The sequence below is a fragment of the Leptosomus discolor genome, chromosome 1 (genome assembly GCF_034619465.1).
Source record: "Leptosomus discolor isolate bLepDis1 chromosome 1, bLepDis1.hap2, whole genome shotgun sequence".
In the NCBI taxonomy this organism is placed as follows: domain Eukaryota; kingdom Metazoa; phylum Chordata; class Aves; order Leptosomiformes; family Leptosomidae; genus Leptosomus; species Leptosomus discolor.
Window position 1 is genome coordinate 214,351,451 of NC_141391.1, and position 16,617 is coordinate 214,368,067.

The 16,617-nt window shown below is 46.0% G+C and overlaps 1 protein-coding gene across 1 annotated transcript in view; it reads left to right on the forward strand.

Annotated features, from left to right (window-relative positions):
- Positions 1 to 16,617, forward strand: part of ITIH5 (inter-alpha-trypsin inhibitor heavy chain 5) — a 49,130-nt gene that overhangs the window by 24,086 nt on the left and 8,427 nt on the right. The window contains exons 8-9 of the mRNA XM_086462472.1: positions 11,945 to 12,116; positions 15,371 to 15,680. Coding sequence (XP_086318598.1) covers positions 11,945 to 12,116; positions 15,371 to 15,680 — 482 coding nt within the window. The remainder of the gene's footprint in view (positions 1 to 11,944; positions 12,117 to 15,370; positions 15,681 to 16,617) is intronic.

Below are 16,617 nucleotides of genomic sequence, written 5' to 3' on the forward strand. Positions count from 1 at the left end.
CTCTACTGAGTCACATGCAAGATCAGCTAAAAATATGGTCAGCACTTGTAAAGAGTGCTCTTGCAGGTCAGCTGTGGTAACTATGACAAAGGACAGTTTTTAGGGTTGTATAAGCAAGGATGAGAGACATGAGCTGTGCACGCTTTTCTGTAGTAACTCGAGGAGATTTTGTACTCTTCGCTCAACCGCTTTCATGAAGCTAATGGCAAAGTGACTCAAATGGGGTCAGGATTTCATGCATCCTGCAGTTCCCACAATCTAATTGTGAGTTGTTTCTTCTTTTCTTTTCGCAAGGCTTTCCTTTTCCTACATTAATTTTTATCTGTTCATGCCATCCTTTCTTCCTAAGATATCTCAGTCTTTGAAGCAACAAGATGTCCAGACCCAGTTACAACATACATAGTGAGAGTGCTTGATCAGCTGAAATAAAATCACGAAGACCCTTGAGACATTTCTCTCACATCACTGAGACATATATTAGCTTTGTGGGGAAGATCAGCTAACCTACATATTCCTCTTGCATTTTTCACAGCCTCTGAACTCTGGTGATGTCTAGCAGGCTCAACTGTGTTACAGCAGTCCACCTCCACTGAGGATCTGGGCCTTCGTGACATTCACCCTCTATCGCTGGCAGGGAGGTAAAGGTCAGGAAGAGAAAACTCTTGAGCATCGTGATAAAAAAGTGTTTCCTGTGTTCAAGACTTTGCACGTCATTACTGCTGTCCCACTGGCAAGGAGAATACTGTTTCTGTCCTCATGAGCTTTATTCCTTAATTTGCAAAGAGATGGCAAGCTCTGTGCGGAATAGTTACTTTTAAGAGGAGCCAGAAGAGACTGACGAACAAGTTACATTTGCAAGGTTTACTAGGAAGCAAAAGGATTCGCCCTTCGAGCAGACTGACCTGCTGATTTTTATGGTACCTTTGGACAGGTTGAGGGGGACATAGCAGTTTTACATTGGTGTAACTAGGCAAAAGAGAGGCCGGTTCGGAGTTCACCAGCTTGCGATTACTATGATTATCCCCAGCTTCACTAAACACGGTGAAAAAGGACCTTTATCGGTCTGCAATTCAGTGTTATAGAACAAGCATGTTCCGAGCTATGAATGTGACCACAAGAGGATGGATTTGCAGATACTTTGCAGACATGCGGTAAAATGTAGTTGTTTCAACCACAGATTCATTTCACCTTACCTTTCCCACAGGCAATAAATGCCCACACACTCAGTTAAACAGTTGGCTACACCACAAGCCTGGCAACTTGTCAACGGTAGTGTGCCAGACTGTAATTTTCTTTGAGGTTAATTGCTCTAGGAGGAACTCAACTGAATCTGGGACTTGCTGCATATTTGCAAGTGTTCCACTTTATTTGCCTGCATCCATCCAAGGTACACTGTCGGTACCCTTGATGGAATATATACATGCCTTATATACACATGTTGCTAAACCTCTGTGCCTTAGCACACAGACTCTGAGTAGTTTCAGGGTGGTAAGAGAGCAGATAAGCACCTGAACACTCAATGTTCTTATTTCAAACTCCACTGACTTCTGCTAGTTGCTGCAGAGCTGGCTGATGACTACTAATCCAAATAACGGCCGCTGCCCAGGAGAACTACCTTAAATCACCAGGGGACTTTGGAAAAAATGCTAAATCTAATTGCAGCCTTTAGTGAGTTTAAAGCTACTGTGGAGAGGAAAGGTGTGTCAGCTTTTCCGTTTCTATTGGAAAACAACAGCCCGAGTGAAAAGAGAATTGTATGCAGTGTCTTCAGCACTCATAGCTTCATGCAGCTGCCTCCTACTTGGGAATACACAACAGCTGTGTCACCTCAGTCATAGAATCGTAGAATCACAGAGCAGTTTGAGTTGGAAGGGACATTAAAGATCATCTAGTTCTGACCCCCCTGTCATGACAGGGGCATCTCCCACTAGACCAGGTTGCTCAAGGCTCCATCCAACCTGGTCTTGAACACTGCCAGGGATGGAGCATCCACAACTTCCTTAGGCAACCTGTGCCAGTGTCTCACCACCCTCAGGGTGAAGAACTTCTTCCTTGTGTCTAGTCTAAACCTGCCCTCTCCCAGCTTCCAATCATTACCCCTCATCCTGTCACTGCAGGTCCTTGTAAAAAGTCCCTCCCCACCTTTCCTGCAGCCCCCTTTCAGCACTGGAAGGCTGCTATAAGGTCTCCCCAGAGGCTTCTCTTCTCCAGGCTGAACAAGCCCAACTCTCTCAGCCTGTCCTCACAGAGGAGGTGCTCCAGCCCCCTGAGCATCTTCACAGACCTGAAAGGTCTTTTCTGGCGTCCAGTGGCTGCTGATCTCCCTGTTGCCATTACCTGTTTTCATTTCTGCTACGGCTCAGAAGAGCATTTCAGAACTTCAAAATCTGGTGTTGCTTTAATGAAATGTGCCCACAGTCTCTGCCAAAGGGCCTTGGTGCTGGGGGTGTTGGACTCTGTCTGGGGGACTGCTGTGAAACCCACTTTGAAGAGGTCACCAGGGCAGACAGGCAGGTTGCTGAATTCGGCAAAGGATGAACTGAAAACAGGTGCTACTGAAGTGGCAGACACAGACCAGTGATCACCAGACAAGTCCATAGTGAAAAGAAAGGGGCTAAATCAAGCTGGGAAGCCAGTCTATGGATCAGAGTCATTGGGGGCTATGACCAGGCATAGCTGTGACAAACCTAGAGATAGCTACAGCACAGCTCTTGGTCTGAGGCTCAAACTGGGACTAAGGGGCCCAGGCTGGAGCTTAAATGGGCAGGAGTGTGGGTGGAAGCCCCAGGAGGGGCTGGTCAGAGCCATGAAAGCCTGTTAATATGCTCAAGGCCCTGGCATACACATGCAAGTCTATGAAGCTATAGATTTGGGCTTCTTTAATAGTCCTTTCCAAGCTGGAATTGTGTTTTTCCAGTTGCTGGAGCAATACCTGGAAGCCAGACCTGGCTTCTAGTCATGTTTTCATCGTTTATCAGTTATGTGAACTTAGGTAGGTTCTTTTCTTTGTCTGTGCTTGTCTCTTTGCAGAGGCTTGTCAGTTTAGCTGGCAAACCCACGGCTGGGCTTACGGCTGTACAAGATCCCCCAAGTCTAAAAGACACCTGATCTTTGCCTAGACTTAAGCTATTAGTCTAACTAGTGCTTGTAACAACACTGCTATTTCCAAGTAAACACCCCTTCACTCTGATACAGGGTGTGTGCTACACATTGCTCAACTGGGACAGTCTGTTTCTAACTGTGAAGAGCAGTTGAAGCTCAGAAGTGCTCGTGGGACTTTGTGTGGCAGCCTGCTGGAGTGAGGTCTTCCATGTTATGTTACCGTATGAAGTCATCAAACAGTGTTTACAGGCAGTTCTGGCTCTGAGGTCCACATGATGTAATTTGAGGTCCCTTAGGAACAAGGGATATGATACTACCTGTGTCATGAGAGCTTTTGCTTGGAGAGTTACCCCTGATGCAGTGACTTCATCTTCTCCAAAAGATCTGTTCCTTCTCTGCAGAGAAGTTTTGGGTAAAGACTTGGCCTGTGCTCCTATCTGAGGCAGTGGCTTGGGATGGAATGGGCATGGGAAGGGCTGGAGGCAGGGATGTGCATGAGGGAGTGGGGATCCTGGAGACGCTGAGGGGATTTGGGGAAAATGGGAAGGGCAGCAGGTGTTGGAGGACTGTGAGGGCCCTGTGGCAGACTCTCAGGCGGGAAAACAGGCAAGTTTGCTTTTTTTAGAGAACAACTTAGTGCTCTTGTATTGCTCAATGCTAACCCTGAGCAAAAAAACCCCAACCAACCATCGTCACCATCCCTCATGCACTGGAGATGAAAATGGGGAAGCTGCATCTGAAAGTAAAAGGTACCACAGTTCAAGTAAAACAGGCCAGGGCTATGAGAGGAGGTGGCTGCAGAGTCACAGCCTCTGCAGAAGGGTAACAGATACTTCATCTGTGTGGAAGTACAGCACTCCTTTTCATGGAAAAATAACTCCTCTTCCTTCAGCAGGAATGGTGCAATCTCTGAGAGAGTGTCTACGTGATAAGGAATGGAGGCTAATCAACATGGAAAGCATAGCAATTCACGTCTCAGCCCAACCCCTGCTACATACCACAGTAGCTAATGGTTGCTGAAATCGAGGGGATGAGCAGTGGACAGCCTCTTGGGCATGTCAGCTCTCCCCAGCACTGTGTCAGCAGCTGATCTGTGTGAGAGAGAATGAAAGTCCCGAGTTGTTGAAACAATTTTCATGCGCTGGGAGTAACTACATCTTCTGAGGACGGGCGGAGGGAGAGATGTCAAGCTCTGCATTGAGGGCATGGGGCACTTTTCCCTTGGCATTGACCTTTTTGCTGCTAGCTCCATGGAAACTGTTTGTCATGCTGACAGGGCGGGGGTTTGGGTGTCTGACTGGCATGTTATGGGATGTGATCCCACTTAAAATGAGCTAAGCACAAGACAAGAATGTGGCCTTCATACACTGCTGTGTCAGTCTGGCTGTCTGCCCAGGTAGCCCCCTTGTTTCCAGTGGGATTATTTCAGTATGGCACTGTGGGGCAGCCTTTAAACTCTTCCCTTTTTGACTTATTCTACAGAAAAGTTTACTGCTCCAAATGTAACCCATACTGCACTGTTGATAAATGCTGGAAGTAGTGATGCTTGGTGCTGATAAGAGGTGGCCTCCTTAAAACTTTGCACAGGCATTTATTTATATCCTCAACACCGCAATGAGATTGCAAAGACTGAGCATCTACTCTGCACGCTGGGCACTTGAAACTCCAGTTCCTGAGAAATCAGATCATCGTTCGGTTTTTCATGTTTATCTCACCATGCTGTTGGGTGCTAGAGAAGTGAGTTACCCCAACTGATAGCTAAACTTGTGCGCATGCTTGAAGACAGTTCTATCTTCCACTGAGCAGAAATCTAGTGCTCAAATGCCCTGGGTGAATGTGGAGCTAAGTGATTTACTCAATGGTAAGTGGAAAATCTTTTTAAGAAGAGGGAATAGAAACAGTTGCTTTAAATGATGTAGCATTTCTTTTGCAGACCAGGAAACTACAAAGCAACGTTTTCTAAGGCCATGTAGGGAGTCAGCAACGTTCAAGTTGCTAGCAAGGGATCCGTGATGTTCAGGCAGGAGAGAGTAGACCATGGACTGGAGACAGAACTTTATTGTCCTGAGCTCTACAACCAAACTCCCTCCCGTCACAGGCCAGTGTTAGTGTAAAACAAAACGCTTGTTGTCCAGAATTGTGAAGGAGTTTTCCTCGGTTACGCAGTCAGTGTCTGCGAGGAAGAAAGCACAAAGATACATTGACAGGGAGCGGGTGAGCTGCAGTCCCTGAACTGCACGACGCACCCTGCAGAGGAAGAAAGGGCAGATTGTCCTCCCCGAGAGGGGGAAGGAGGAAGGTAAAAAAATCCAAGGATATGCTTCTGGGTTAAACCCCATTTTTGGTACAAAAGTCCCTGTTGCTAGCAACTGGCATGTGATGTGCATTATGTGGGCAGAAAGGAAACTGGGACATAGAGGAAAGCAAAATTCACAAGATGTGGCTGCAAATCTCAGCAGGAATGGCACTGCCCAAACCTTTGCTCTCTCTGTACCTCAGCTCCTTCCTTGTAAAATGGCATGGGTGCTCACACTGCCTTTCCCTTGGCTACTGGATCCCAACCCAAGTCTATGGCAGCACCTTGTCTGATCTCAACAGTGCCACTTCAGGTGCGACTTTGATGCCAGCCTTTCCTTAAGACACAGTATTAATCCCTCTGACAGACTATGGGGAGGTTTGACCAGATAAGGCTGTTGTAGCTTGGAAAAGCCAGCTCTGGGCCTTTTTATCAGCTGCCTGTGCATGTTTGGAAAGGGAAAGATATGAATCAAAGCATAGAGGATATTGAAGGGGAAGAAGGAGCTCTTCTGTTTTTTCTGCCTGTGCTTCCTTGCAGTGTTTTGCCAAACAACATATTTACTTGTACTTTTCTCCTTGCTGTAGGAGATCTAGTTTCTGAGCCCTTCTCTGCACTGTTGCACTCTCAAGCAAGTTCCTGGACAAAGCTATGGGTTCCTAATTCCCCTTGAGCTTACATCTTGTGCCTTAACTCCTTTCTTGTTAAATATGGTCTCTCACAGGGAATCTGGAAGGCCAAAGTAAAGGCTATTGAAATTTTGTCTTCTAGTTGTGGCTTCCTTCAGCCTATGGTTGCAGATGGTCCCATGCCTGCTATCTGCAGCCTGTTCTCGTGCACCTCTTTCAGCTGATGGGTACTGCTTTCCAAAGGCTTTGGTTGTGAATGCTTTCCTCGCTGCCAGCCGTGCTCTTTAGACTGACTGATCTCTAGCCCACACAGTTCCCTGGTGCTGGCTGAAGCTGGGAAGGGGCTGCATCACTGGTGTCGATGCCTCACTGCCCAGCCGTTGCGAGGGCAGACGGCAGCTGTGTTTGGGCGTGCAGGGTGCAGCCAAGGGTTGCCAAGTGATCTCAGAGGCACTGGCAGGGTGGGTGCTGGGAGAGCTCCCTCTGCATCTGGGAGCTCTTTCTAAGAGAGGCTGAGTTACACTGCAGTGCTGCAGAGACCCACTATCCATATAGAGTTGGATTCAGCATGAACTGAAAGTCTTTTTATGTCATTTTTTTTCTTATGGGCTGGCACGAAGCTTGCACAGAGGATGTGAGCCTAGGATGAAGCACTTACAAGTGCTCCTAGGCAATGGAAAGTGTGAATACGTGGGCTTAGGACACACATTATAATGAGGTGCTTGAATTCCCCTCTTACTTCATAGCAGGGCCAATGTCTGGCAATGCCACAGCGTCTAACAACCACACATTGTCTCCCTTGGAACTGCACAGCTTTCAGAGTAGCCAGGCTTCGCCCTCACCCTCCTCCTCAAACAACCAAGAGACTGTGGGAGAAATGTCATCAGGATTCAGATTCCTCCTAAAAGGTACCCAGATGGTCTGACATCATCCCAGATGTCTCTGAGGCAGCTCTTTGACCCAAGAAAGGGCTGAAGGCTCTTGGCTCTCGCATGGGACTGCATCTCTTCCCATGCTTTGCTCCACCAGTGTTTAAGCAAAGTGAGGTCTGTCAGAGCTAGCCCCGAGGGCCAGGTACCAGGGTGACAATTCACAGCCAAGCTGGAGTGTAGCTGAGGAAGTCCTGCTCTTCCTGCTGTTGCTGGGGTCATACAGGCCCAAACAATCTTGGCTGTGGTGCGGTGCAGGGCCCTTAGCAAGCAAGAACCAGAAAAGCAGCAGTTGTGTTGCATGTCCAGGGATTGGTGTGGAGGTGACAACAAAGACCAGAGTGGTGGCTGGGAGCTAGCTTGTCTCTGATCTTGTAAGCTTGAGAAGACACTATCTGCACATCGGTCACTTAGACAGTGTGAGGCCATCTTCAGCTTCTTGTAATTTCTGAAGCACAGACAAAAACCGTGATGACTCCCTGGCAGCCATGGTCATCTCTCTTGTCCTCCACTGTAGACCATGACTCTTCTGCTCCAGATTCGGGGAGCGGTATTGTGTAGCCCTGGAGGTGGCTGTTTCAAGCCCTAGGTTCCAGCTGCGCTGACAGCTCACTCACCAGCACAGCTTCTTGACTCAAATGCACTGGAGTGGCAATTCAGTCTCCACTTTTCAGCTCAATTTGGTCTGTGCTAATTTGGGGGAAATAAAGGAATCTTCCTCCACTGAGTTATCCTCTTTTAAATCCTGATTTAAAACTTGTTTCTGACAGCTACAAACCGTTCCCAACTTACAAAAATGTTTTTGTTTTTTTTTTTTAATCTATTCTATATTGCTGATTTCTGACATCCTCTCCTTTAATCCTTTAATCCAGGCAAACACATTAGGGGAGGTGTTTCACCTGGCACAAGGGCTCTGAGCCCTTAAACTGGACTTCCTCGGTGCGAGTGGGTTAGATCTGTGCCCAGCTTATGCCCCAAATGAAATTATCAGTGTCGTATGCACGGCCGTGGAGGAACGATCTGGCCCTCACCAGGGAAGAAATGGTTAATTTTCTGCGAGTTTCAGTGCAATGACTCACTGGGGCCAGGTGGGAGTGGAAGTGCTAAGACCCCTTCGCTGCGGTGGCTTGGGAATCCCACGGCAGCCTCAGCCCTTGGCTCCTGGGAGCCAGGAGAAGTTCCAGCTGTGGCCTTACAAGGCCAGAACGAGAAACTTGCTGCCGTGTCCCGACTGCAGCCGCTGCCAGGCACTCTTTGCACGAAAAGCTTTGCAAATCCTTGCCTGGAGGAGAGGGCTGCGCACCAGGAGCACTCAGTCATAGCTGCGTACTTAAGCACTTCAAGCAGTGCGCTTTTACCAAAATATTCTCCTTATTTAAAGCCGCTTTCGCCTGCCAGCTCCTGAATCATATCCAGCCCTTTGGAGGGAAGTCACGTCTCTCTCGCAGCCCATTTATGAGCGAGGAATATTGGTAGCAAAGCGTGTGTTACCACCCTGTGAGGACTGCAGTCTTTAGGATAAACCTAGAGGTCCTTGTGGGCCTGGAGGAGAGACGGAAACTCATAGGATGAGCCAGGCAACTCAGAGCACTCTGGGAGAGGTGGAGAGCCAGTTCAGCTCCTTTCAGCTCCAGAAAGCACTATAATGCTCAGGACTGGGCAGGATTAGGTCCTGAGGTGAGTCCCACCTTCTCTATAGTTGAGCTACTCAGCCTCTTGGAGGCGATGCTGTGAGACAGGCACTTCCAGACAATGACTCAGCCCATCCTAAACCCTATCCAAAACAGATGGGGTGGATTACTCTCTGGAGGTGTCTTCGCCTGCCCGGAGAGGGATTAGATGCAATGCCCAGCTTTCTGATGACTGAGTTGGGAAAGCTGAATCCCACCCTTCAATTTTACTCGGGATGAGGTAAAAGCTACAGGAGAACGAACCATATGGCCTCTCTCATTCTGTTTGCTTTGGAGCAAAACCATGTGCACACATGCACACTTGTACATATGTTTTTTTGTGTATATATATATATATATATATATATATATATAACATAAATTCAAATGGTTTTTTTTATTGAAGTTGCAGAGGCAAGCTCATGATAGAGACACCAGAATCCAGGCTGTCTGTGCACGTTCATTAAAATACGACAGAACTTTTTCCTGGGAGAAACTGACTCAAACTCCACAGAAATTACTTAATTGTGACAAAAATAAGAGACAAAAAGGAAAGAGAGAACGAAAGAAGAGGGGAGAGACATGATCCCTGCTACACATTTGGCCCTTATATGAGGGTGTGAGGAAGTGCTGCATTTTCTAGGAAAGTTCAGTTCAGTTCCCTCCTGACCCCTTCTGCAAGCCTAACTTGGATGCTGTGTACATGAAACTACGCTGCTGCTCTGCATTGTTGCACCTTTTCTTTTCCTTTTCTTTCGGCTGAACACAGGCGAGAATGTCAAATTTCTGAGCACACTGAAGGTGAGATGCAGTGTCTCTGCAAGAAGGCCAAAGCAAGATTATTTTTCCTCTTGCTTTGTTCTCAGAAACAACAGAGCTGTTTGGGCTCAACAACGCCCTCTGAGAAAAGGGCTGTTTTCTGTCAAAAAGTTTGACAGAATTGCAAAAAACTGAAAAGACGGTTTTTGTAATGGGAAAGGTCAAGTGATGTTAATTATAATCGAGCTATAATATGGATAATGAATTTGGGGAGTTCCCCTCCAAATCGTTGCTTCTAGGCACCTCTGTTTCTCTCCCTTGCCTACCCTGTGGGGGTGCAGAGGGGGGATGTTACATACAGGGAGCTGTTGTGATGTCGTTGTTTCTCGCTTTATCACCCTGCCCCAAGTTTCCTTCAGCAGAGGTTGGCATGAAGGCCTGATCGCACTCACACAGGAGAGAAGCTTCTCCGTTTTCATTTTCTGCTTCCTGCATTTTTTGAGGGGGCCACTCCTGTTGTCATGCAATAAATCCAAGAGTCCTTCTCTTCACTAGGTGCCTGAGAGATGGTTTGGTGTACTGGATCGAGAGGGGGAAACTCCTCAAGTTTTAGAAAGCTCTCCATTTGTGGCCTTGACATCATCACTGAAGTAGCCTGTGCCTCAGTTTTCACTTCTGTAAAATGGGACGGTGAATGTTTGAGGGTCCCTCTGAAGGGTGATGTCATGTATCAGCTGATGCATTTCTACAATACAAAGGCTATTGTAGAAGGGGAGATGAGAGAGCAGAATCCCTTCCCTTCTGTTTCAGATAACTGCTCTTCAGCTCATCTTAGCAAGTTCTCTATGGACTGTTAGATTGGGGAAACAGCCTTCATGTTTGGAGCAGGCATTCCTCTTCTTGAAGGTTTATTTTGGCACATCATGATGTGAACATAGTGGGGTTGACCCCTTCTCTTTGAAAAAGCCTCTTCCACCAGCATTTGGTTTAGTATTCTTATCCATGAAACATTCATAAAATGCATGGTGGTGAGACACGGAGAGGTGTTCCAGCTAAGCAAATGGAGGGATGAATCCTGCGATCCCTATGGAGTAAAATGGTTTATACAGAGGACAGAAACAGGCAGGGAGGGACTCCAGACCTGGCTCCAAAATGGCTGAAGCTATGGGAAATATCCCCCTTAACTACAGACGGACTGGAAGCCAAGTCACCAGCTGGCAGGATTAGAGATTCCACTGCGGTGGGTAATTCGTTCGCAGTTGCATCATTGCATCATCAGCTTCAATGCAGAATCCAGAGGGATACTGATGACACAGCTTGTTCAGTCTTTTGAGATCCTTTCTGAACTGTCTTTACATAGCAACATCAGGCCTAGAAATATGTGATTTCCAGCACTGCTGATTACCTTTCGTATTTTTGCTGGACAGGCCCTTCACATATTCCTGTGATACGCATGAGAGAAACCTTTAAATGCTGATGAGTCCACCGTATTATTTCCTGCATATCTTCCCTTGGCATTTGAAAGGCTTAACGGTGGCCAAGGAGGGGCAGAGCTGAGAAGCTGCTGATCCCTCTGCTTACAGATATTGCCTCGTATTCCTCCCACGTGTTTTGCATCCATAGGGTGTGCTTGCACGGACAGAGGCTGATTTTGGGCATCTTCTCTCAGCTGGTCTTACTAAGCTGAAGTTTGTGTCCATGTGAACACAGCTGTGTGGCTGCTAAATCAAAGCTGGTCACACTGGGGAGAACTGGACACATCTGCACTCTTCCTGTTGGCTTTTCCTCAGTGGTCTGTCTTTCCTATCACTCAGGAACCTTAACCTCGCTTACAATGAACTTGCCTTGATACTAGCTCTCCTCACTCTTGCCTATATTTACACAGGGTGATGAACAGTAGAGCAATGTAATTTTGGCATGTTGCTGGAAAAACAACGTGCCTGGGACAAAACTGATCAGCAGGTAGAATCTGCAATGACTAGTCAGGGCTTCTTTTTGGGTCTTCTTCATTTGAACATATTAGCTTAAACATTTGTGAATTGCTGGAACTATTCGTTGGAGTATGTATGTAACACTCAGTATCCTAATTATGATATGACATGTGCATCCTTGACATATTTAGAAACATTTCAACTTATAAGTGACCTTTTAAACTACATGCCACTTACAGTTTACTGCAAGTCTAGAGGGCTTTACAGGAACTCCGGGAGGTTTTTGGTATTCATCAACATTATTCAGTATCCCTTAGTTTAGAGGATGGTTCTCCCAGTCACTGGGAGCTTTTATCCTAATTGTCATGCATGACTTCAAGCTTAGTTAGGTCTAGACATGTGTCTCACAGATTTGCAAGGTCTCTTGGGCAAGAGTGGTTCTTTTGCCTTACATTTGCGTAGCACCTGGCACCACAGACATCAGGCCTTGAGACAAGGAAGGACATCCTAATTTTCTTCATTAGCCAGACTAGCAGCATAGAAATACCTGTAAGATCTGTAAACATCTTAAGAATTAAATCCTTGCCCACTAAAGCAGTGACAGTTTTCTCTTCTCTTCTCTTTCTAGACCAAAGAAGCTCTCTTCACAATTCTCCAAGACCTAAGGCCTGAAGACCACTTCAATATCATTGGCTTTTCCAACCGAATAAAGGTCTGGCAGCAGGACCGGCTGGTGGCAGTTACTCCAAATAATATAAGAGATGCCAAAAAGTACATTCATAACATGTCGCCTACTGGAGGTACGTTCCAGAGATATGAATGGGATTGATTTTCCTATCCAATTAACTACACCAGAATGGAGAGTGGTGAATGTGGTCCTGTAGCCTGTAGCAATAAAAAGACATTGTGTTGCAAATCTGCAGTGGTAAGAAAAACTTCTCTACACAAAGTTAGATAAGTAGAGTCGTCCTTTATTAATGATGCGCACCGTGCGCACCGGGGACATGGGATCCTTCCCAAAGATGTCCGCCTGCATACTGCAATCAACAAATATTTATATATTAAATTCATACATATTCAGTCTATACAATGCATATTCAGTTTCATCCTCTTGATGATTGGTTCTTCTTTTCTCGCTTCTGATGCAAATTAGCGCGCAGCCTCTGTCCTAGTCTTCTATTGTTCTCTTTTGAGTAGGTGGTGTAATTTGGGTAGGTGGTCCGTGATTCGGAAGTCTTGACCACTCCTCAAATTGACCATGTATGGTCAAGGAACATGTCCTTGCCTCGTAGGCTCTTGGCTCGTACCTGCTTTGGTCATGATTCAAAGATTATACACAATGGGTACCATAATAAATCCTGTCCTAACAGATCATTGGTTAATGAATACCTTAGGCCTGGAATTTTACAGGAGTAGGCTAGCAGCATTGGCAATACAGACTTTATTTTATATTTGATCATTTATTCCATTTGAGACTTATATTCCCAATATAATTATTAGTTTATTCTAATAATATTCATTAATTAGAATTCTTGATATTTAAATCAAGATGGGAAAAGTAAGGGGATTTCTAAGCAGTATCCTAAAATCCTAAATCTGGTGATTGCTCCAACAATTGGTCTGTGGGAAAAGGGGAGCCCTTCCCCACCTCCACTTGGGTTTATGTGACAGAAGAGTATGTGCCCTTTATTCAGTGTACATGATGGAGAGGCGTCCTCAGATCCAGCCATTGACCTCATACACTTATTAAAGCCAAGCTGGCTCCATGCTCCCATTTATCTAGTGAGACCCTCAGGGTGGGAAAGTTCCCAAGGTTATTTCTTGAGGACACAGGAAAAAATACCATATCCTGGTGACAGACACAAAGGGCCAGTACTCGTGCAGATTCTGAAAGCCTGTGTAAAAGCAGGCACATGGTTTTGTCTGGGCTGGAAACTCTACAGATGGACTACCCAGTGTGGACTGTGGGATTGCCTTCTGCAAAAGCTAGTTTCTCACCTAGTACTGTCTTCTTGTCCCTACCAAGGAGCAGCCAGAATGACATTTAAGAATTTCTTGTCCCTTTTTGCTTGTGTCGTATTGCCAGGAACAGAGAGGGCAGAAGAGGAGCCCCCAAAACAGTGACAGAGTGCAGGCATGATTTTGAATTTGATTCAGTGGTCTCTTGTGAGGCTATGGACACTAGTATAAAAAAAACAGTGAAGTTTGTAATCAAACACACTTTGGCAGCTGTGCCCATCCTAGCCGAGCACTCCCCAGGTAAGCAGAGAGCTGCAAAATCATCTATGCAAATCCTTCCCCATGCAAACAGTCACAGCTGGTTCAAGGTCAGGCAGGGCCTTCCCATGGCTGCCCCTGAGCAGTGACCGCTCCTAGCAAAGGAAACACTCTGATGGAAAACCACAGCAAACAGGATGGTTTGCCGTACTGTTTGTATCGTGAGAGGAAGAGTTTAGGAAGCGGTCAAGGGACCTGCCCAGTTAAACAATTACTAATAGTGGGACTAAACTCAGAGTACAAAGCTTTTTACTCCTGAAGTGCCAAAAGAGCTGTGCAGGAACCAGCTGAATTTGCCCATGGACCTGCCAGAGAACACAAGTTAAAGGAAATGATTAACTCAAGTTGAACAGGAAGGTGCAGTGATTCTACACTACAGGCCAGTGGTACTTTAGTTTTGGCCATCTCTGCATTTTCCCTATAAAGGTGCTGTTGCTTGAGTATCTTCCAGTTAACGTGAATGCCTTCAGGCTCACAGGTCACACACATGAAGAATGTACCGTGCTTACACCTCTGTGTCATACTCTCACACCAAAGAGATGGGAACAAAATACTGCTGTGAAATATTTGTGCGTGTGGGAAAAGCCAGTTTTCAGTGCTTGGTAGCTTCTGTGATATGGCTGGGTTTGAAATGACACTATCTGCTGCATGGGATGGGTTGTTTCTGTTTCTGGGGAAAAAATGCTTTCTGAAATTTTGGATCTGGATGGAGACTGAGAGAGTATTAGGGTATTTAGGTGCAGGGTTTGGGTTCAAAACCATTTTGCAAAAAACACAATCTGGATTTTGAGGACTTTTCAGAAGTCTTAGCCCCTTTCCTGTTCCTTGCCTTGCTGCAGTCACTGGAGCTGTGCACGCTAAGTTTCTAGGTACATGACGCATGGTCAGACCTGCTAGCACATCCTTGCTGATAACCTCCCTAGATCTCCCTTCTGCCCCTCAGGAATCTCTGGTGTATGGCTCTTAGCCCATTTCACCTGCTTTTTTCTGACAGCTGTTTTTAACCCAGACATTCTAACCTTGCAAAGGCTTCACATCCCCCTTTGCTTGACTAGCACAAAAAATACATGGTGCAGGGAGATACCTGTACTCATTTTCCTGCTTTCTTTTTTTCTGAACAAGCAGTAAGTTTGAAACCTTTTCATGGCTATCCATCTAAAGTACATCTAGTCTCTCTTTTTTTTTCAGTTTTGTCCCTCTCCCCCCACTTCAGGCAGCTCCATTCTTCACTATCCAGTTGTTTTGTGAAAACACACTCCTCAGCTAACAAAGCCATTTCTCTTCCCTTTAAACTTCGTTAGCCCCTGGGGTTTGAAGAACAAACCCAACCATTTGTTTTGCCACTTGAAGGCTTTTTTCCTCCCTTCAAATCTTGTGCCCTTCAGACAAAATGGGCAGAACTTGTTTTCCCAGTTCAGATGCCATCTGGGAGAGTCTCTAATTAAGTTTAACTGTTTTTGTGCATACCGGCAGGACATGCACAGTGTTATAACTCTGCTTACCACGGCTGACTATTGTATATTGAGACATTCAAGGATGCAGCAATTTCACATAACGCACTGCAATTCATCATTCATTTATAAGACCATAAACACCTGTCCCAAACTGGTGCTGAGTACCAGAGCTGAACTGAGTTAAAGGGCTAATGCAACCTAGAGATGTAGAGAAAAGCAACATCCTGATGAACAGAGATGCTGTCATTGTACTAAAGGGAGCTTAGGGAAATTATTTCTACCACTCTTAGAAAAAATGTGCTAATTGTTTGGTACCTTCCCAGGGACTAATATTAATGGCGCTCTCCAGACTGGTGCAAAGCTGCTAAATGACTACATTGCTCAGAACGACATCGATGCCAGGAGTGTCTCTCTGATCATCTTCCTCACGGACGGGAGGCCCACTGTTGGGGAAACACAGTCATCCAAAATCCTCAGCAACACCAAGGATGCTATCCGTGATAAATTCTGCCTCTTCACCATCGGCATCGGCAATGACGTGGACCAAAAGCTGCTGGAGAGGATGGCACTGGAGAACTGTGGCATGACGAGGCATTTCCAGGAGGATGAGGATGCAGCCAGCCACCTCAAAGGGTTTGTTCTGCTTTTTCTGTGCTTATATCTACATTGGGTCCTCTGGGCAACGGTTTTGGGGAGGTAAATCATCTAAGGAGACATCACAAGAGGTGAGAGTTTCTCTGAGTCTCAACTCTGCTTGCAAGATGCAGATACCAAGGATGCCTACCCAGAAATAGCTCCTTCCTAGCAGACCCCCTGAGCTACATTGGAACTTCCCACCCACTCAGAAAAAAGGCACTTTTTTCCCTAATTCGGATGGTTGTTTTGGGCACGTAAACCTGGAGAGATGGGAGGCATGAGTGCCACCTCTCCGCAGGTGGATGGAGGGAGGAAAGGGTGCATTGCTTGCTTCAAATTGACAACATAAACAGCATGGAGGGGCTCAGGAATGGAGATCTCAGTTTGGGGCAGAAAACTATTTCTTCATTTTCTGAAAAAGATAACCGTATGCCCAAACTCCAAAATATTAAACTTTTTAAAAAATACACAGGGGTCATTCCTGGGAACATGTAGTCACTTCATTCCTTCATTCTTTGTGACCCAAACTCCCAACAAGTTTCCTATAATCCTCATCATTCATTAGGACCATAGATTATGTTCCTCTTCTGTGATTAGGGAGCTGTAGTCCAAGGGGAGACCCTAGTGAGGAACAGCAAAGAGATATCTGAACCACAGCTCTGTCTAATATGTCAGGCAGGGTGTCAGTACTTCCAGGCAAAAATGGTTGGCTTTAATTCCCAAAATGTTAATGTTTTGAACCTCAGAAACCAAAAAGAGACAGTCATTGAGCAGAGACCTCTCATCTAGCTAGTGTCTAATTCATCTGGCGCAATGAGACCATGCACCTTCCACTAGAGCTTTTCTTTCTGTGATAGTTACGCGTGGACAAGAGTGTCTTCCTTTAAACCAGATCTTGTAGATCCATCTGCCACTCGGCCTACGTCATTTGCTT